This window comes from Calidris pugnax, unplaced genomic scaffold (genome assembly GCF_001431845.1).
Source record: "Calidris pugnax isolate Ruff unplaced genomic scaffold, ASM143184v1 scaffold352, whole genome shotgun sequence".
In the NCBI taxonomy this organism is placed as follows: Eukaryota; Metazoa; Chordata; class Aves; order Charadriiformes; family Scolopacidae; genus Calidris; species Calidris pugnax.
In genome coordinates, this window is record NW_015091110.1 from 219,917 (window position 1) to 241,839 (window position 21,923).

The 21,923-nt window shown below is 44.0% G+C and overlaps 2 protein-coding genes across 2 annotated transcripts in view; one reads left to right on the forward strand and one right to left on the reverse strand.

The window, feature by feature from the left end:
* The window catches only part of WDFY4 (WDFY family member 4), a 191,015-nt gene that overhangs the window by 21,505 nt on the left and 147,587 nt on the right, over positions 1-21,923 (reverse strand). Inside the window, exons 46-51 of the mRNA XM_014958090.1 lie at positions 20,003-20,088; positions 18,531-18,593; positions 5,916-5,958; positions 4,992-5,111; positions 4,199-4,316; positions 3,399-3,508 (exon numbers count right to left, since the gene is read on the reverse strand). Coding sequence (XP_014813576.1) covers positions 3,399-3,508; positions 4,199-4,316; positions 4,992-5,111; positions 5,916-5,958; positions 18,531-18,593; positions 20,003-20,088 — 540 coding nt within the window. The remainder of the gene's footprint in view (positions 1-3,398; positions 3,509-4,198; positions 4,317-4,991; positions 5,112-5,915; positions 5,959-18,530; positions 18,594-20,002; positions 20,089-21,923) is intronic.
* LRRC18 (leucine rich repeat containing 18) lies at positions 8,480-16,830 on the forward strand. The gene is made up of 3 exons (XM_014958089.1): positions 8,480-8,617; positions 10,306-10,413; positions 15,526-16,830. The coding sequence occupies exon 3, from the start codon at positions 15,615-15,617 to the stop codon at positions 16,425-16,427; it is 813 nt and encodes a 270-aa protein (XP_014813575.1). The 5' UTR covers positions 8,480-8,617; positions 10,306-10,413; positions 15,526-15,614; the 3' UTR covers positions 16,428-16,830.

A 21,923-nucleotide genomic window follows, 5' to 3' on the forward strand; every position in this document is an offset into this window, starting at 1 on the left:
TTGGGAAAACTTGATAGCTTTGGGTTAGTTTTCTCTCTGCCTGCAGAGTGTTGCATGTGCCAGAGGAGGAGGATGCTGCCCTTCTGCACAGTGACAGCTGAAGCTCTGAGCTGCAATCTATTGAAAAAGGAAAATAACATCTAAGCATCTTCATGCTGTAAAGATGGGATCCCACTCCCACGGACCAGGTGGACCCTGAAGGTGAGTTCCCACATTGGTTTCTGATGTTAAGCACCCCCTGCCCCATCACACATCTGTAATGCAACCCCTTTGGATCTACAAACCCTGCCAAGTCTGGGAACTGCAAGTCAAGAAATAACTTTTGCCACATCTTTTGTTTGGGAGAAACTACCCTCGTGGATAACCCTGAGTTCTGAAGCCACATTTCCTTGCTTGTCTTTTGGAATAGACTCCCACTAAAACCCAACACATATCCCAGATGGAAAGACCCTGGCACCGGTGAATTCTGACCAGGCTTTTGGTCCAGCGTAGTTCTGTTTTACTTCCTTGAATTTTATGTCCTTTTTCCTTACACCACTGACAATTGCGAAGCCTTTCCCACACCCACTCGAGGGACTGAGTGAAAAAGTGGCTAATCACATGAGTGAGCCAAGCTGGAGTTAATCTGATGCACAAGGTCATCTTGTTCTTGATCATTATTAGGCAGGGACCCTCGGAGTCAAATTCAAATTGAAATTAAAACAGAGTAGAAGGAGGACTATAAATAAATCAACAGCTAACAAGTATCTCATTGAAGCATATTAAAGGGCTTTGTATATTTAATCTGCACACAGCGCGCTGTGTCTGGTGGTGATTGATGCTTTTTCATCTTTTTTGCAGCTTTTATGAGAGCTGATGGTAATCTCCTGAGAAACAATATGATTTGTAATAAAAAGATTACCTGTATTAAATAAAAATAATATATACATAGGAAATGCTGTTAGCGCGACAAATCTGGTTAAAGATATTACCACCACGAAAAAATGTGATTTTTTCCCTGGCTGTCTAATTCATTTTAGGGAAAAGTAATATCTTTAAAACTTAAGCCTGTATTATTTATAAAGGAAGCAATAACTGATTTTCCCATTTCCTATATTAATAAATTTATTTGCATATATTTATATCAGAATTAATGAGTTTTCTCTCTCTATGAAGGCAAAAAACTGCACTGAAAGGGAAAAAGAGAACGAAGAATTGCTTTATGCCTTTAGAGTTGACAAACTCTTATGGCTTTTCTACAGCTGGATACAGTGAGTCTTTGGTTTCTTTCCCCTCAGTAGAGGCCTTACTCTGCCAGCAGGAATACTGGAAAACCAAGCTTTTTTAGAGCTACAGTTCAGCAGGGTATATGCAAAGCAACTAGTCAAAGTGATCTCTAGAGAGAAGTTAGAGCTTCCCATGTTTATAAAATTAAGCATCACTGATCTTTGGCGGCGCCTTAAACCCGAAGACCTCAAAGTGTTTCTATGAGATGCTCACAAAGGTACAAAGACTTCCCACACGCCCAGAGATGCTGAGAAGTAATTACTGTAATTACAGACAGTGGTTAAATGACTGCTCAAGAGTCAGTGACACAATGAAGAGTAAGAGCCCTATTCTCTGTAGGTACCTCTGAGAAGTGAACGCCAGGAAAGAATATCAGCCTGAGAGCTGAGATGCAACAGTGGGATAAGAATTAAAGGGGGTAAAATCTGAGTTGAATCAAAAGCAAGTGTCACTAATTACTGAGACCAGGAGGTCTTAGAATGCCTTTCCAATGAAGACACTCAACACAGAAACTTTTGCTGCTTTTTTGTAGTGTTGGGACCAATTCCTGAAAGCAATTCTAGGAGATATATGACTAAGGAGAAGTGGAAGATACCATCCAACACTGGTCTCATGACAAGTATTTCACCTATTCCAGTACAAAAGCACATATACTTTTCTCTGGAGTCAAAACACTTTAAAAAAAAAAAAGGTGAAATAATAAGGTTCTGTAAACTGCTATACCGTTCCCTTACTAGATGTGATGCTTTTTCACTGTCTGCTTCTGTGGCCGAGTGCAAATCAATTGTTTGACTTGAGAAACAGGATGGTAGGCCAACAGGAACTTTTCACAAGGGGTGCATCCAAGTTGTTGCATCTCCTTGTCACGTGCATTGAGACTGGCAGTTTGCATAATTTTTCCACTTTTTAAGATGCTGAGAAGCTTTCAAAGCTCCCAGCTTAGCACCCTTCCAACGTCTTGAGTCCAGGAATACTTTTCCAATCTGCTCTTGACTTGTTCATACAGTCTGCTCTTTGCCTGACTACGTCTCACATCTAGCAATTGCTAAGCCACTATGGGACCAGTCACCTGGGGGACACGACAGCGATGAGCTCAGCTGAACATGCCACAACATAAGAGAAAAGGAATGAGAATGGAAGAAGTTCAGCAGTTTCAGTGGATCCCCAGCCAGACAAAATTTTGAGCTCTTCAGAGCTCAGCCGCCTTAGAAGAGAACTATCCCCACCAAAATGCTGGTTACCTGCTCCTCACACATAAAACACAGCCACAAAGCAGCTCCTCAGACTGGGAACTTGTTATGCATGAAAAGTGTGCCAGGGAAATACAGCAGCCTTTGCTGTTTACAGAGAGAAATAACTGCTCCACAGCCATTCATGACTGCAGCTACCATATGGCTCACAGGGTGCGATGGCAACCATTGCCTCAGGTGGTTCACTAACCCATCAGCTACTGCTGGTAACAGCCAATATCATAGGGCTCATTACTTAATTAGCGCAGTGCTTGCTTTGTATTGGTTCATTAAAAAAAAAAAAAAAAGGAAAAAGAAAAAGAAAAAAGAAAAAAGCACAACAGCAAAGGACTTGGAAAGCTGCAGGATGCATGGCCAACCCTCAGCATACATGCAATGGTCTCCCAGTGTGGGATATTCTGGGATAAAAGAGCAGCACAACAGCAAAGAACTTGGAAAGCTGCAGGATGCATGGCTAACCCTCAGCATACGTGCAATGGTCTCCCAGTGTGGGATATTCTGGCCTGGCTGTGTCCCTCACATCCCTCCACGAGGACAGGCAGATTTCAGCAAGACACTCCTTAAAAAATACACTTTTGAGGACCTGTCCTCCTGGTAGACCCAGCTACAGCACAACACGTATTACAGAAATCAGGGTAACAACTGTCTGCTGCAGCTCAAGTGTCTGTGCTTGTGCATCACCAGCAGCCTGCTGAAGAGGGCTGTCAGGAAATTCGGTGCCTCCCAAATCCAGACACAACAGAGACCCTTTGGTAAGCCCAGAGCCCACACAGAGTATACAGAAAATATCAAAATTAATCCTCCTTCATTGCACAGCCACTGTTAATGTGCTACATGGCTCGAGATGAGGAGTAGGAGGGAAGGTATCTTCTTGCCCCTTACCTGCAGAGAGCAGAAGGTCTGGGTGAATGGCTCCATTCGGACCAGGTAAGATGCCACTATAATTGCTGAGGAATAGTGAGTACAGTAATGGCACTGGGCTGAGAGGTCTCCTGGAAATTGGACACAAGGCAGATTTCAGTGCAAAATATCACTATTTCAAGCTGGATACTATGGCATCCAGTTACCACAGCACAACTAAATAGGCAGCAGGTCTTTAAAGCAGATGTCTTCAAGGATCTGTGAGGAAAAGCACACCTTGCACATTTGCATTGAATGTGCACAGTCACTGCCATCTCTGTATGTTCTGGTTTTGCCTTTTGCTTTTCATTTTCTAAAGAATAAGGCCTTTAACTTTCCAAACCATCCCCTCTCGGTTAGTACCAATAAAAGGTCTTGATCTCCAGAGGTCAACAGCCTCAATGTTCTGTTTCCTCTTCTTACAGTAGGTGATAGCTACACAGCATGCAGCAGTTTTCTACATGCAGTGTAGCTAAAAGACAAGATTCGTGACTGCATCTTTGCTAACAGAGCAGCTTTTCTAGGGAACACTGTTTTTTTCTGTAGCATCTCTTCCTGCCCAAGGGAGGGGACAGAACGCAGCAGTACAAGGCACATAAGGCAGCACTTGCAGGAGTCACTTCTCTTGGAGTCCTCAACCAGTTTGTGTTCAGTAGTGAGAGGATCTCCTTGGCATGGTGGTTCCCTTAGCCACAGCTCTGGAAAGGTTTTGGGTGACCTTTTCCAAGGGATTCCCCAGGGGACTCAAGCCTCTGCTGCCTGTTACTCTCCTAAACACTCACCCTCGCTCTTCTCCACCTCACTGTAGCGCTGGATGAACTTCCGTTTCCTCTCCACGGTTTGGGCTCCCATGGGCTTTGACAGGTCCCGAAACGTATGGGGATTAGAAAGGTTTAGAGTCTGAAAAGCAAAACCAGCAAGAGGAGGATTTTTAGATCCCTGAGTCTTAGACATCACGCTCAGTGATGTGCACAGCAAGGCTGTGTTGGGAGTTTCACCCACACAAGAAGGCCACAGAGTCGGTGCTAAAACACCCATCTCCAAAACTGGTATGGGACTTGGAAAGAGAGTGGCAGCATGTGCCACTGCAAGGACAGCACGTACAAGGGCTTCACAAATAAAGGGCCTGGCAGGTTGCAAATGGCTTTCGAGGCTTTTCTGTCCAAACCTCCTTGCCAGGAGCCACAGAAGCTCATCTCCACTCCCACCACCACCACTCACCACCACTCCCTAAGGAGATATTAGGTTACCATCAGCCATTTCTTCATGGAAGGGGTTGTCAAGTCTTGGAAGAGGCTGCCCTGGGAAGTGGTGGAGTCTCCATCCCTGGAGGTATTTAAAAGCTGGGCAGATATGGTGCTGAGGGACATGGGTTAGTGGTGGATTTTGGCGGGGTTGGGTTGATGGTTGGACTTGATGATCTGAAAGGTCCCTTCCAACCTGGACAATTCTGTGATTCTGTGATCTCAAATTTTGAACCCTTGGTCTAGATCCCTCTGCTTCGATGGCATCATACAACAAACCTTCGCATGGTTGCTATTACAGAAAGCACAGAATCCTGCAGCAAGCACTGACCTCGGAGTGATAGTCAGCGAGGACCCAGGGGAAGACAGGATACTGCATGTAATCGTTGTAGCTACGGCCGGCCAACGTGTTGAGGTACATGAGGTAATCAAAGTTGCTGATCTCCCTCTTCTGTCAGGGAAAAGAAACAAGCAATAAAATTTCCTGACTTCACCCCTGAAACCCCAGAGGCACCCTCAGAGCCCTGTGGTTCCTACATCCATCAGGACAAAAATTATAAATAATGTAGTCAATCACCCATTGCCGCTCAGGTCAGCACAATATCCCTCATATAACAATCCATTCAGAATCCCAGTCTTCATTCTGGCTCTTCTTCAGCCAGGCCCTTTGCATTTGTCCATAGTCACCCATTGCTTTTATGCTGTATTTGCATAACAGGGCACTTTGCACCAATTTAAAAGTGAGCCAAATGCATGCAATGTGCATATTGGAAAATCCTGGACAACTGCCTGTACAGAAAAAGGCTGCAGAAAGCGCTACAAATAAACAAGAAGGTATAGATTTCTTCAATATGCCTCGGGTCACCAAGTTTGGGGGTACAGGAAAGTAAATGCATCTCTCAGCTCAGCAAAACATCTGGGAAAACGAGAGGTGCACTGATTTAGACGTACAGATGATGTGTGAACAGTCATTCAAAACTAGGTGGCTCTCCCTGGTCTCTGTTTAAATATGTGCATAAAATCACACTTAATCTGCCAGACAGTAGCACCATATGGTTCACAGCAGGAGAAGCAAAACCTCTGCAATAAGCAGCTGTAAATACTCAGCTCCTCTTGCCAACAAACTCACCTCCAGCAGCGAGAGAACAGCTTAGGCCTTGAAGCACGTACGTACACACACACGTATCTGTGCACAGACACACAGACAGGTGCTGGAATTCTTTGTTTAACCCCATGCAGCCAAGTCTTAGCTTACCTGCCACTTCTGGAGCATTGTCTTCTCCCCTCCTGGGTGCTTCCTGCAGGGAATAAACATGCAATTGAAATAGCCTCCTTCATAAAAATAAGAGAAAGTCAGTACATTAAGGCCTGTGCTCCCTGTGCCGCCTGCTCTCATCCCACAGAAATGAGGGAACACCAGGATGAGAAGAATGTTGAGGTTTCATCATTGACCAAATAATTCCAAAATCAGAGGGTCGTTGGTTAGGTTAGTGCTGCACGATACACATTTCATTACTGCTTTCATTAGGAAAGAACACTTTACCTAATGAACAGGGACGACCAAGTTCCACCCAGATGAATTTATGGCTGTCAGTCACTCTCCCTGAGACACGCTGAACCTCCCTGAGCTACTTGCCAGTTTGCTCCTGAATGAAGTGCTGCTTAAGCTATGATATTTAATAAAGAAACCAGAAGGAAACAGGGGGGTGGTGCTAAGGATGGACTCTGTTTGCCCTAAGATATCACTGCAAACAGTGGTGGTGCTGCCATACGGTCAACTGCAGGAATTCAGGAGCTGGTTCACAAGCAAAGATGCTGCCCCTGAGGCAGATGGACCTGAAAATGTGGGAAGGTCAAATGTTCTGGGCAAATAAAACTAATATTTCAACTACACTGAGCTAGGAGGTGTCACTGTCTGAAGGCCATGGACCTGCTCTTGTCAACCCCTAGAGACCGAACTGAGACAAGTGAGAGCTTCTGGATTAGACACTTTTGATCTGCCAAAGTAAACAGGGTCACCGACGTGATATGATACAACTGGTGGTAGGAGATGTGCTTCCCTCTGAGTGTACAACTTTAATCCCAAACTCAGAGACAGGATTACTGACTTCCTGAAGCGTAAGGGCATCAGTTCAGCCCTAGATTATGAAACTGCTACAGGAATAACTAGCGGCTATTTTGCTCTCTTGTGCTCTGTATTGGATCACGCTTGAAAGCCACAAAACTTGGTTTAAAGCAGCCTCAAAAAATTAAATAAAATACTGGAATGGTCTATGATCATTACAGTTTTATTGAATTTGCAGTAGTAAACTCTTGTAAATTGCCTCTCATTATTATTAATCATTAGATACAAGGAAAAAGTTCTTTCCTGTGAGGGTGGTGAAACTCTGGTTGCCCAGAGAAGCTGTGGCTGCCCCATCCCTGGAGGGGTTCAAGGCCAGGCTGGATGGGGCTTGGAGCAACCTGGTCTGGTGGGAGGTGTCCCTGCCCAGGGCAGGGGGTTGGAACTGGATGATCTTTAAGCTCCCTTCCAACCCAAAGCATTCTGATTCTATGATTATTTTACTGCCTGTTCACTCCTGGACCAAATAATAAAATACATAAAGGAAAAACACTATGGTTTCCTCACAGTATTTTATTCCTTGCTTAGGCACTCTCTTCCAAGAAAAGTGTGTATCTGAGGGAAGGTTTTGCATAACCTAGGTAATAATCTATTCCACGAATGAACATGAAACCCAGGACTAATTCTTGCTTATGGTCTACAACTCTTACACTTTGTTTAGTTCTCCTGCTAAGCACCTGAAACCCAACAATAACAGGCTGTATTTGTAGAAACCATGCAGAACAAAAAGGTATAGTTTGTATCTGATATGGGAAAATAGGATCTTCACTTTGTCCAAAAAAAAAAAAGATAGATTATATGATGGTCTAATTCATAAATCAGAAGAAAGTCCATTGCCTAGAGTATAGTTATGGTGGTTTGGCACCATCTGAACCACATGTGGCTCAAGAATGTAGGAATTTAAAAGTAAAAAAATACATGTCACAAGGGCTTACTCATTACAACTCAGCCCTCTCACACTATATTCGGATTTCACAGAGCTCTGCCTCGCTGGCCTTGGTAAGGTCTCCAACAGACACTTGGAACTTGGAGAAAGCATCTCAAAGGGATGGAACAGGACCAGGATTCCTGGCGTTATCTGAAGTGTGGCTGGATTAGGGTGTTTGCCACAGAGGGATCAGGTTTGGTTCTTCCCTTTCCACAGGGGCAGACTCACTAAAACTGCCCGGGTTTATTTTGGATTTATGGCTGAGTTCAAAAGCAGGGGGTTATGCAATGTACAAACCTGCTCAATCCATCAGCCCTCTAACATTTTAAAGTAGGAGCATTACAGATTACTATACGCTGGACTACACTGGAACAGTCTGTGTGCATGTTTTGCAAACATACATAATATATGTTGACTTGTGGGTGCCACCACCCTCCAGTGGAACTCCTGCTGTGCTTGTCACAAGCCCTAAACAGCGAATAAAGACTCTACAAGGGTCAAAACAATCATTTCTCTGGTTAAAGCTGGTTGGAAGCTGCTATATAATTCAAAGAGGTTGATGAGTTCACCACGTCGTGGAAATACGAAAGGCTAAATGTAAGAGCCATCCTTCTGGGTCTCAGGGGACTGGGCAGGATGGTCCCTCCGAGACTCCAGAGATCTGGAATTCTGCATTCTCCCTTGTTGGCTCGTAAGGGCTTAGAACACGAATCGTGTTACAGGCAGCTCAAGCTCATTCCTCCCTTCAGTAATCAATCAGCATCCTCCAGACAACACCTCTCCAGCCAGCACAGCAAAAGCTCAAAGCAGATCAACTGCAGCCATCCAACCGCAGTAAATGCATTTAAAAAGAAATAAATAATCAAAGGCTGGTTTGAAAAAGGAAAAAGAGAAGCGTTTCATAAATGTAAGTAACTAGTCTTCTTACGTAAAGTCAAGAGAAGTACTTACATGTTCCTCTATACCTATATCTGTAAGGTATTTGTAGGGCTCTAGCTGTGGCAGAATCTAAGCATGATGATAACGATGATCCACTTTTGGCTACGCTATACAGAAGTGATTTATTAATCCCTCTTCCATTAACATCAGACTATGATCTCACTCTTGTGATAGCCAGTGCTTTCCATTTGCTAGAGACAGGTGGACCTCAATCCATTTGGAGATTCATTGCAGATGAGATAATCTCAAAGGGTAAGTTTTTGCCCCCACTGAAATTAATACTAAAATTCCAATGAAGTTAATTGGGTTCTTAGACTTCACAAAAGCTGCTTTCATTTTTCTTTTTGTCTTCCATCCTCCTGACTTCTTAAGTCTGATAAACAGTGCTGAGGCTCTCCTAAAACCACTTTTCTTAAAAAAATCTTTGCAATTACGAAAAATATTGTGAGGGAAATCCTCTTCCTGGTGAGCCACAACCTAGGTCAAAGTCCTATTATTAAAAGGAATGTCAGCTTTCCCTGGGAAACAGTCAAGCCTCTCTCAAACCTCAAAAAAGTGCTAGGTTAGATTATTTTAGAATAAAGGTATGGTGTCCTCCTTGTTTGATTGCACCAGCCCACCTTCTGGGTATTACTCTGTGTTCAAAGAACAGAGATATAATACAAAATTTATAAATAAGTATAATATTAAAGTAGGGTTCCTCAAAGTAGGTCTGGAAGGGGCTGGAGAGAGAGAAAGGAATCTCTCCCTTTTACAGAACACTCTGCACAGTGTGTATTCACCGAAGTAGGATGCCTTGAAGGGGCTGGAGAGGGAGAAAGGAATCTCTCCCTTTTACAGAACACTCTGCACAGTGTGTATTCACCAAAGGGATAACATTTCCCCTGGGGACATGCTGCACCCAGGCACACTTCAGGTCATAGAAGAAAAACTTCAAGTAAATTTAATTTGTTGAGGAGAGCAGAACACAATCCCCAACCAGAATCAGGCAAGTACAGCAACATTATCAGCTTCTTTATGCCAATAATATCACAGATGTGTTATGACCAAGAAAAAGGGACCTCAATGTTGCATCTCCTGTGAACACCACCTACCAGCAAACACTCAGCTATTTCTCTTCCACCTCTCTTTTCCCCCAGATACTATTTTGAATTTATTGCAACCAGTTACTTAAAGCTTGAGTTTGGTAGCCCCAGTCAGAGAGACAAATCCCAGTAAATTCACTTTACAAAGGGAAATTCACATTACTAAGAAGATTATTCACATGTTACAAAGGGAAGCTGAAGGAACAGCTTCTAACCAGGTCCAGATGCTTTTTCTTTCTGCATAATTTGAAATCCAACATTTCGGGCACTGCCTGCCGTCCGGTTCCTTCCCCTCCAGCTTGAACTCCCACGCTGGAACCAGACATTATTCTAATGAACTCCAAGGACCCGGCGTGGCTGTTGCTTAGGAACAAAAGTTTCACAGGCTGCGGAAGGAGACTTGAATAGAGAGACCCTGGAGCTGGGGAACTCCTTTTTGCCACTCCTCCTCTTCCCCCTCCTCCTCCCCACACACTCACACACACAAGTTTCTTCATTTTCCGTCAAGGAAGTATGATTCAGCATTCGCAGCACTGTGCAAAGGAAAGCATCCTGTGCTCTCCATCCACAGGTTTATTTCCAGGCTGAGAAATGCTTCATTGCTCAAAGAAGAGTAGACAGAGGATGACTGCACAGTAACAGAGCATGAAGGTTCATCCCACACTACCGGGACATCTAGGTAAGATCTTATGCAGGGGGGCAGTCTGGCAGAATTGTTAAGAGGAAACAGTATTTTTGTTTATTCTTGGTGGGCCTCGGATTTATAAGTGACCTCGCTCTGAAGTGATCTGGAAAAGCAAGAAAATTAAGGAAGGAAAGCTCTCTCTCTCTCTCTATTTGCTCATGGTTGGATTGAGTCCAAACCTGCCTGTTAGCAAGAGACTGCATTTAAGACAGTCAGGGAATTAATCTCTCTTCCACAACAGGTTGTATCCAACAACAAGGAAACGGTAACAGGCTCCTAAGCAGGAAAATAAAAACATTCCCGGGCTGGAACTGCTTGGCTTCATGCAAGAATCATTTCACTGTATGAATGCTGGTTTTAAGCTTTATATGAAAGTAAAGGTGACACTTCACTGCTCTCCTGTCCCCAGAGAGCTCCAGGGCATGCAGAGCTCTGCCGGGCTTGGCAAACCTGCTCCACAATGTGCAGACTTCCAGGAGGAAAAACAAAGGCAACTTTTCTCACAGACCAGGTCAGGGTGGGATCAGGATGGTTCTGGGCAGCTTTGGGGGCAGCAACCTACGGGAGAAGAAGAGCAGGCAGAACCACAGGAGAAGATCCTGAAACACCCAGGCAGTGTCACAGGTAGAAGGTCTGTTCTGCCCCTGCCAGTCCTATGCTGAGAAAGGAAAAAGAAAGGTTCAGGTACAAGAGACTGCATCATCAGGATCCAAAGTTGTGTTCTTCTAGGATCAGATCTCCTTCTTAGGACAGGCTTAAGCTACAATGGGTCATATCTGGGCCCTGTGCAAGTGCTAAAGTGCATATAAGGAGAAATTATAGAAAGGTTTGGGTTGGAAGGGACATGAAAGATCATCTTGCTCCAAGCTCCTGCCATGAGCAGGGACATGCCCCATTGGACCAGGTTGCTCAAAGCCCCATCCAGCTTGGCCTTGTACCCCTCCAGGGATGGGGCAGCCACAGCTTCTCTGGGCAACCTGTTCCAGTGTCTCACCACCCTCACAGCAAAGAAAATGAGTGAAGGGAGTTCCCTCTTGTCATCGTCATTTCTTAGGTAGAAGAGCAACACATGTACCTCTCCCTCTGCCATCCCAGGAGATGCACTGCGAGCATGAGATCGAACAGGCATAATTAACATTTACAGCGAGGAGGGCTCCTGCGATTCCTGAATTTTTAATATCAGTGGCTACGGAACTGGAGCCCTCTCATGCAGAGCTAAAGAAAATGAGACGTGGCTAAGTAAGCTCCATTATCTCCAGTTACAGCCCTGTGAAACACTGATAATTAGTTTACAAGCATGCAGAGACAAGAGAGCTATTCATCCCCTTCAAGCTGTCTAGTGCACTGCAGTGTTTCTGCAAAACTCTAATGCTAATCCCTATCTTCAGGGTTGAAAATCATAGAATGGTTTGGGTTGGAAGGGAGCTTAAAGATCACCCAGTTCAAACACCTCCCACCAGACCAGGTTGCTCCAAGCCCCATCCAGCCTGGCCTTGAACCCCTCCAGGGATGGGGCAGCCACAGCTTCTCTGGGCAACCTGTTCCAGTGCCTCACCACCCTCACAGCAAAGAATTTCTTCCTGATGTCTAATCTAAATCTCCCCTCTTTCAGTTTAAAACCATTCCCCCTCGTCCTATTGCTCCACTCCCTGATCAAGAGTCCCTCCCCATCTCTCCTGGAGCCCTTTTAGGTACTAAAAGGAAAATAACCTTTTTCTAAGTTTGAAACATGGCTTCCACTTTTAACCCAAAGGAAATAGCACTTGGAAAGTGTGAGCACTCCCCAGGGACTCATGCTTTCCTCATCAGCACATCTGAGAGGCCCAAAGTAGGATATAAAGAAATCTGACTAAAGGAGGTATTTAAGCCTCCCTGAAGCCTGGGCATTATCCAGTGCATCACACAGAGAGACCTGCCCGCAGGAAAACTACGCTCATCTGGCTGCTTGGACTTCTTAAAAATCTGAAAGGTCCACCTTCAAACTTCATAAAAGGTCGACTGTTATTCTGACAAGGCTCCAGCCCTCAACCATCCACACCAGGCTCCCTCTAGTGCTCCAGGCACACACAGCACCGGGGACACCAGCACCAGCTGCAGGACACATCCCACTTTGGGCTAGCAGGGATTTTTAAGAGAAGAAACTGGTTTGGATTAACGTTTCCCGCATGGAATTTAAATTAAAAATAATAGGAAAAAAAACCCCTCCTAAAACAGAACAATTTTTTTTCTTTCTGAGAGTTTTAAAGATGTTTTTAAAAGCATTTTAGAAGAAATTATCATTTTGAATTTAGAAAAAAATATATGTATTTTTCCTCGAGGCTCCCTTTCGTATTTTTTTAAAGGCACACTTGGATGAAAAACTTCACTCCCAGTGCACTGAATGTTTTGGCCAACCCATCCAACACAAAATTCAAACAAGGGGGAATCTGGACCCCAAAATCACCAGGTTGACATCAACTGCAGGAAGCAGCAAGTCTCTTTGCATCCATTTCTGAAGCACGGTTGCCACCCTCTGTGCACCAGTAAGGGACTTAGGATGCCCTGAATCCCCAGCAGGGCTCTCCCATTTCCCATGCAGCTGAACTTTATCTTCAGAGAATTGCCAACAAGAATATTGCATCAAGTCCTTAAAATAAGTCAGTTGTGATTAAAAAAAATGGATGAAAAACTTCACTCCCAGCGCACTGAATGTTTTGGCCAACTTATCCAACACAAAATTCAAACAAAGGGGAAGCTGGACCCCAAAATCACCAGCTTGACATCAACTGCAGGAAGAAGAAAGTCTCTTTGCATCCATTTCTGAAGCACGGTTGCCACCCTCTGTGCACCAGTAAGGGACTTAGGATGCCCTGAATCCCCAGCAGGGCTCTCCCATTTCCCATGCAGCTGAACTTTATCTTCAGAGAATTGCCAACAAGAATATTGCATCAAGTCCTTAAAATAAGTCAGTTGTGATTAAAAAAAACCTCTATTGTTTTATCTCTAGAAATTCCTAACTCCTAGGGCAATTATTTAAGCTGAGATCAACAAAGGTGGAAAAAATGCTTAATTTTCTGCTGTATTTTGCTTCAGTTATCAGTCTACATTATCAATATTAACCCTGGGACACTGTAAAGTTAAATACAGTAAAGAGTGAGATACAATGGTAATATGGCCCTGCAACTACTGGTGGAGACAGGAACATGGGAGACAGACACAGAAAGATTTAACTGTGTTTGAGTATTTTTATATAAAATAACAAAGATTCAATTTTGGAACATACCCTCTGGGCAAGACTGACCCCACTGCGCTGCTTCCAGGATTTTCTGAAGCATCTGCCTCCTTGCAGAGCTCCCAGGAGGGTGGGTGGTGACTGGCAGAGATCCCTCTTGCTTTTGCATTATTTTTGGCTATGGCATGTAATTGAAAAGGAGCTGAAAAGCCTTAGTTGTAGCCTGAGCTTCCCCTTCATGTATTTGCACATGATTAATGAGTAGCCAAAAAGCCTGAAGGGTTTGTAATGAAGCTTTTCTAATAGGGAAATGTATTGTAGACAAATCCATATTTTGTCCCAAACAATCATTCATCAACGCTGCGATTTGACTCTTCACAATTAAATGCCAGAGCATCCTGAGATTAGCCAGCTGTAACCCATGCTCCTCTCTGCTCTCTGCTGAGAGGGACATTGTCATCCATTTCCAAGGAATCAACCTATTTCCTTTGTCACTGGCCATAATTAGCACCTGTATTCGATGGCCTTTGATTAGAGATCGATCACCAAACCTGAGACTACAGTAGACACGGCTCATACAGCCCTTGATCCATCAAAGCGCGTAGCAAGTGCTGAGTATGAATCAAAAGCTTTCCCAGAACAATTAATGTGTTTTTGGAGGGCAGTGGGAATCCATCTGTCCCACAGCATGGATGGAAAGACAAGGTTGGAGTATTTAGAGTCTGTCCTTGAAGGGGTTCCTGGGCTCCCCAGTTCCAGAAGGACAGGGAACTGCTGGAGAGGGGACAGCAAAGGGCTACAAAGATGATGAGGGGCCTAGAACATCTCTCTTATAAGGAAAGGCTGAGGGACTTGGGTCTGTTTAGTCTGGAGAAGAGAAGACTGAGGGGGGATCTGATCAACACCTATAAATACTTAAAGGGTGAGTGTCAGGAGGATGGGGCCAGGCTTTTTTCAGTGGTGCCCAGGGACAGGAGAAGAGGAAATGGGCACAAACTGGAACATAGAAAGTTCCATCTAAACATGAGGAGGAACTTCTTTCCTGTGAGGGTGGCAGAGCCCTGGCAGAGGCTGCCCAGAGAGGTGGTGGAGTCTCCTTCTCTGGAGACGTTCAAACCCACCTGGACACGTTCCTGTGCAACCTGCTCTGGCAGGGGGTTGGAGGAGATGATCTCCAGAGGTCCCTTCCAACCCCATATCATTCTGTGATTCTGTGAAAGCACAGAAGACACTTACCAAGGCCTGATTTAGCCTGTCATTAAGCAGCACAGACACAAAGCCCCTGTTGGAGACCCCCTGTTGTGTGAACTGGGAGCAGTCCTGCCAAATCTGGGAGCCTGCTGGGGTCCTGAGGTCCTGCTTAAAACAAGACTCAATCCTTTGCTTTAAATATTTAATCTTTCAATAGCATCCAGAGCCCAAATCTCAGGTCCATTGAACAGGATGTTTGACCAACCTGTCAGCAGATCCCAGGCCTGGAAAGAAGGCAACCTGTTGGTCTGGTAGAATCAGTCCAATTTTGGATAGCTTCTTTTAGTGTAATCCCTAAGGACTGGGTTGAGACCCAGAAAACATTTGGCTTAGGTCCTCACATGGCTGATGGATAATAACACATTTCATTCAGTTTCATTCCATGCTGAGCTCAAATTAGTACCAAGGGATGAAAGACAGCAAATTTCTCCCACTTGGAATACAATATAATATAGGTGTTACAATGAAATAAAATAATATTGTAAGTTATTAGAATTTCACATACTCAAAATATTTTCAGGAAGACCCTTCAGATTTGTAGCTCCAGGGTGGGAAACTCCTGACCTTGAAAAAAAAAAGAATTCTGAAGAGTCCAGCGGTCACATGTTAATTTATAACCAAGTGATTATTTTGTTTTTAATTAGGCAGTAACAGCCACGGCTTTCAAAGGCTTTACTGAAGTTCCCAGACTTCATCGAGAGGCTGGTGCGTCTGTCCGGCTCTCAGTGGAGACATGGCCAAAGGGAAGGCAAAAGGTCCAAAAGGGAAGAAGATCACCTTGAAAATTGCCAAAAATTCCATCCGCATAACTCTTGATGGACGGCGCCGTCTTGACTTAAGCAAAATGGGTATCACCACCTTTCCCAAGTGCATTCTGAAACTGGCTGACGTGGATGAACTTGATTTGAGCAGAAACATGTTAAAAAAGATTCCAGGCAGCATCGAGAAGTTCCAGAAATTGCGCTGGCTGGACCTGCATAGTAACCAGCTCGAGGAGCTGCCTGAGGCAATAGGGAAACTTGAGAACCTTTTCTACCTGAATGTATGCAACAACAAGCTGACCAGCAGCAATCTGCCAGAAGGGCTGAACCTTCTCAAGAACCTGCATATTCTCAACCTTGGCTTGAACCGTCTTGACAGTATTCCTACCAGTCTTGGGGCCCTAAAGGAACTTACGGAGTTAGGTCTCTTTGACAACGCCTTGACCACCATCCCAAACAGTGTGAAAAACCTCCCCAAGCTCAAGAAGATGAATGTAGAAAGAAACCCTTTCCCAGATTCAATAGAGCAAGAAGACCACTCTGACCCCATCAAACGTGTAGAAACGCTTCACTTAGTACAAGAGAAAGACCTGTGCTCTTCTTGCCTGTATTTGTGTAAGGGTGAGAGGGACAAGCTGCAGCAGTTAACGGATGTGACACCCAGCTCCTCAAAGAAGTCAAGTTTCTCGTCACTCCTTACACCCAATTCCACTGCAAAGGAGAACCAAGAAGAATGGAGATTAAGAGACGATTTGTCAAGTCACTCCGCAGATGACATCTCTTGAAGTCCAGCCCAAACTAATAAAGAGCTGACGTCCTTCCTCCTGCCTTTTCCTGCAGTTCTCTTCCTTTAAAGATCTACGTGGTTTTAAAAGCAGCAGTTATGTGTGGCCTCTGAAATGAAATCCAAGCCAACCGAACCAGTTGTATACTTGGGAAAGGAAGGACTATTCTCTAGCATCTGTACCTGTTCCTACAACACCTTCTCCATGTTTGGGTTTTAGGGTTTCTTTTTGTCTTTTGTGTGTGCAAGTGTCCGGTGAAGGAATCTTCAAAAAGAAGCTTTTCTGGTAACTCCATTCCTACCACTGAGTCACAAACATGAGTCCTGTTCCTTTTTATGGAGTGAGACAGTTAAACCAGTCTCAGTCAATACCACTGGGAGGAACAGAGACAGACCTGGGAATTTTCTGCTGCTGGTGGCTGCCACCAGCCCCTCAGGGAATCTCAGAGAGGCACCGTCAGTGTAGGAACCATGAGCCTGTTCCAGTTCCACCGACACAAACGTTATGCTCAGGAGTAAATAAACAGTGCAAACCCAAAATGCTTGAGCTAAACAACCAGTGATCCTGTTTGCCCTCAAGGGGCCAGACTCTGCTTAATCAAGTTCTCTGGGATTTTGGGTGCTATACCTGGATGCAGTGATCTCTAACTTGAACGCCACAATCAGCGTCACTACTCATCACACTCATTGTGTTCTGTCTGGCTCTGAGTTTCCCTCCAAGAAAGGTCCAGAAGGGGAAAAGATTCCTCTTATTAAGGGTCCTGGGCACATCACTTAAGCAGTGACCAAGAGAAGAAGAGTCATCCTTTTCCATGATCCAAGAGTCACCTGGTGAACTGATAAAACCTGGTACTTTTAGCTTTCTGTTCACACTTGTGCACGCACGTGTGCACCTGAGCACACACATCCACCTGCTCAAATCACACCCCTAGGGCAGAGCCCAGCAGCCTGCAAACAGCAACACACAGGTACGAGCAGGGAACAGATTATAAAAGCAGCCAAGCATGGCACGGGGAGAGGTGCTGGCTCTGGGCATAGTAACATACGGTGACAGCAAACATTTAAGAATATTTAAACGAAGACTAGAGCCCCAGGAGCAAACTACTCAGTTGTCCAGTAACAGCCCATTATAATTTTTTAAATGGCTACAGTAGAGCACGGGAATCAGAGCTCCTGTGCATTATTCCTATGGATTGGGTGCAAAAATGCTACTACCTCAGAGACATATGATACTTCAAACTAGTAACTTCTTCTTTCCACACCTCAGCTGTGCAATTACTACTCGTGTGTCTGGGCAAAGAGCTGACCTGGCCTGCCTTTCAGTCTCCGGCAGGGCAGGAAGGTCTGGGATGCTATGGAAGATGGTCATTGCTCCCTAGATGGGGAAGCCCCTCCTTGTGCTGCTCTTGAATTCTTCTGACTCAGGAGCAGCTCCAGCATTCAAAGGAGGGAAAAGTAAACTTATTAAGTCCTCAGTCCTTCAGTTCCCAGACCAGAGCTCAATAAAGGGAAGCATGCCCACCAGGGTCAGTTTCTCTCTTTCCTTGGAAGCACAACTTTTCTGGGATCATTACTTAGGCAGTGGTGCTATCTTCTATCTATTTTATTTCAGCTCATGCTGAAAGGAGCCAGACTCTGCACAAAGCAAGTTCTCTGGGATTTTGGGTGCTATACCTGGGGGCAGTGATCTCTAACTTGCATGACACAATCAACACCACTATAAGATGCCAGAACATCCATGTGTACATCTATCACTGCCCTCACCACGCAATATAGAGCCCATTATGCAGAAGCATTATAGATTAGCTCTAACCTCACTCTTTCCCACATGAACCATCTGTGTAGAGTTTACCAATAAAGTCATATTAAGGAGGTAATAATTATTAATCAACTATGCACAGTCAGCTACTCAACACATTTTTCATGTCTTCACTGTGAATGCTGTACACTGGAATGCTTTTTGGGATTTTGGGGATACCTTTGAATCTTTAAAATAGGTGGCACAAATAGGTACATTTCTATGTGCTATTTTTAAGGTGAAATTTATTCACACAATTGTACTTGTTATCCACAGTTATCCAATGTTTCATATGTTTTGGTTTACCTTATATTCAGGGACTCTTCTGTTATTCCCTTCGACTTCAAAGCAGGTTGGAAAGAGCAAAATCTACAGGAGATATGAAAGGTCACATTACAATTATTTAAATAGTTATCTGTCTACATTACGTATCTATATAATCTATGTCACATCCTGACAGCAACTTTCTTTCTGAAGGACACCACATCTCACTGACGCTCTAACCCAGGACAAAGCTGCAAGACAACACAGCAAAAGCATACATTTAATATTAAGGAGCTGCCTATGGGCTGGATAAAAGCAGTTTATTAACTGACACTCTAACCCAGGACAAAGCTACAAGACAACACAGCAAAAACATACATTTAATATTAAGGAGCTGCCTATGTGCTGGATAAAAGCAGTTTATTTCCCAAATAGGGCCACAAATTGATATATAGGGCTACGGACTTATGATCAGGTGGTTTAAGGTTCTATTAAAGCCAGAGAATAAGAACCCACTGTCCTGATTTCAGCCGATATAAGAGTTAATTTTCTTTCTAGTAGCTGCTGGGTTTTGGATTTAGTGTGAGAACAATGTTGATAACACATATTGTTTTAGTTGTTGCTAAGTGATGTTTGCATTAGTCAAGGACTTTTTCAGCTTCCCACAGAAGTGAGAGGGAACACAGACAGGACAAGTTGGCCAAAAGAATATTCCATACCATAGACCTCATGCTCAGTAAATAAGTGGGGGCTGGGCAGGGGGACAGGGACCTGCAATCACTGCTCAGGGATGGGATGGGCAATCGATTACTGGGTGGTGAGTGTGACTTTTGTTGTATCACTTTATTTTGCATATTCTTTTTACCATTATTATTATTATTTTCTCTTCTGTTACTGTGCTATTGAACTATCTTTATCTCAACCCACAAGGTTTTTTTCCCCTCTTTTTTCTCTATACCCTTAGTAGGGGTATGGAGGAAGTGAGCGAGCGGCTGCATGGTCCTAGTTCTTTTTTCTCTATACCCCTAGTAGGGGTATGGAGGAAGTGAGTGAGTGGCTGCATGGTCCTAGTTGCTGGCTGGGGTTAAATCCTGACACCCACTCAGACATTTATCTAGCAAAAATGGCAGAACAGAACACCAGCCTTCTTTCACCCAGTACTTTGAGGTGAGACAGAGGTGTGTCATGTGAGTGAGAGGAAGCAGCGTGGCTGTAACAGCAATTTCCTGGGCTGCAGGGACATAATACACACCACTGGGTGCTAGAGGAGTCCTACACACGCATTAGCTCCCTTGATAAATCAATGCCTGTATAATGCTCGGGAGAATTCCCAGGTCAGCAAAAGGAAAAATTTTATAGCTTCGTTGAAGTGTAACCCGTTAAAGACCAAGGAGCTGCAGTTGAAGACAAAGCCCCTGCAACAGCACCAGAATGTCACCTGAGGCCAGGATAAATAGGAGCGATAGACCAGGAGCATCACCTGGGTGTTCATGTTATTATGAAGTAGTAATTACCTCTTAAATATCTTATTTCGGTCGCTGTCATGGAAGACAAGAAATCTGGAGTAACCATTTTTGAAGAATATTTCCAAGGCGATCTCCTGGAAAAGTAAAGCATTTACAGTGTGAAGAGCTGCAGGGCAAAGTGTCCATCGTGGCCTGTCCAATTTTTCAGGACTTTGAAAAAAACAAAAAGGCCTCGACTTTGTATCACATGTAAAGAAGTGTAGCAAAATATGTCTAATATTCCCAATTTCTCCAACTGTAGGAATGGCCCTACTGGGTTGACTGGGAGTTCAAATGCTTCTCTGAAGCAGACCCAAACTCCAGATATTGGTTCCATCACCCGTCTCCTCCCACTGCTTCTGAAGCGTTTTTGTCTTGAAATCTCAGGGTGATTAACAAGACAGGAGAGTAACATGAACTTCTAATTAGGTGAGAAAGGTAACATGAAGAGGGGAGGCTAAATAAGCATTTCTTTTCAAAAGCAACCATACTGGTTTCTAAATGAACAGTGAGCTCAACAGAAATGCAAAATAATTTCTCCTGCCTAGAAGCAGCAGAAGAGGAAGGGGAGTTTATGACATTTCTCACTGAAGCTTTAAAAATAATCAAAGTTGGAAAATTCACACTCTTTTTTCTGCAATATCTCCACACATTGTTATGTTGGGCATTTGCATATAACCCTATTAGTTACTCAGGGAGTGGTCCTTTCTTCCCCCCAAAGTCAGTCAAGTAAAACTATAAATAAGGTGCAGTGTCTGGGAACCCAGACACGAGTTTCAATCCAAATGTGGCAGGTGTGATACAAACCTAGAAAAAACACCACAATGGCAACTGCCCCAAACGTGATTCACAAGTTAATTATAAAGCAGAAAGGTAATATGAGAGTAGCTATGACAGCTGATCCACCTGTCCTGCAAAAAATAAACAAACAAACAAAAAAAGCCAAAAAAGCCCCAAAACCAAAAAGGCCTCAAACCAACAAGCCCTGCCTTTGCCCCAGGCTCATTCAAAGACTGTTTTTGCTCATCTCCATGTTTTACTTTGGGTCACAAACCATTTCCATTTCAGATGTTTAAATAAATATCCCTGCATACACAAAGATGTGACTATATGAGGAGGCGGCAAGATTCCACTGGCAACTTTGATGCTTTTCACAAAACAGAAGAGGTGACAGTTCTGCTGCTCAGGTTGCTCACCAGTGATGGAAGAAAATAAGCTTCATAGCTCAGAAAAGGACTTAACGTTCCTGTCCACACTTGCAGAGTCACCTAACCACTAAGACATGCTATATCCTGAAGCAAGTCTCCCCTACTAAAACCTGTCCATTTTGCATACATAATTAAATATAAAATAAACTAGGGCTGAGTTATGATGCCATACTACATATATCAGCCCCATGTTCTCCAACTTTTTGACTTTTCCAAACAATTTCTTAATTCTCTGTTGAATCTCAGCGATCCAAGAATGGATTCAAAACAAGGGTAACTGGCTATGGGCTGCTTCAAATTAATTATGGCTCCTTCAAAACTCTGTATTGGTCATTATATAAATGAAATCTGTGAATTACTCTTTAGACTGTACCAAAAGTACAGGCTCTGGTGCTGCAAGGAGCTCCAGCTACAACTCTTCTGTGATTCTCACCAACGGGCTCATCTAAACCAGACAAAATAAAAAGGGTACCAGGCCACTGGTGATGAGCAGCTTCTGGGTAGCACAGCTAAAGACACAGAATATTCAAATCCTCTGCTCCATAGCGCAGCTGAAGACACAGAATATTCAAATCCTCTGCTCCATTTTACAATTCATTTATCGACTCACATTCACAACTTGAAAATTATTCCAAGAGGCCTCATAATCCACCAGTGTCCAGAACTACTGAGGTGTGTGGGAGCTGAGTATTACTAGAAGTCAGACATTTACTGGGAGCTTC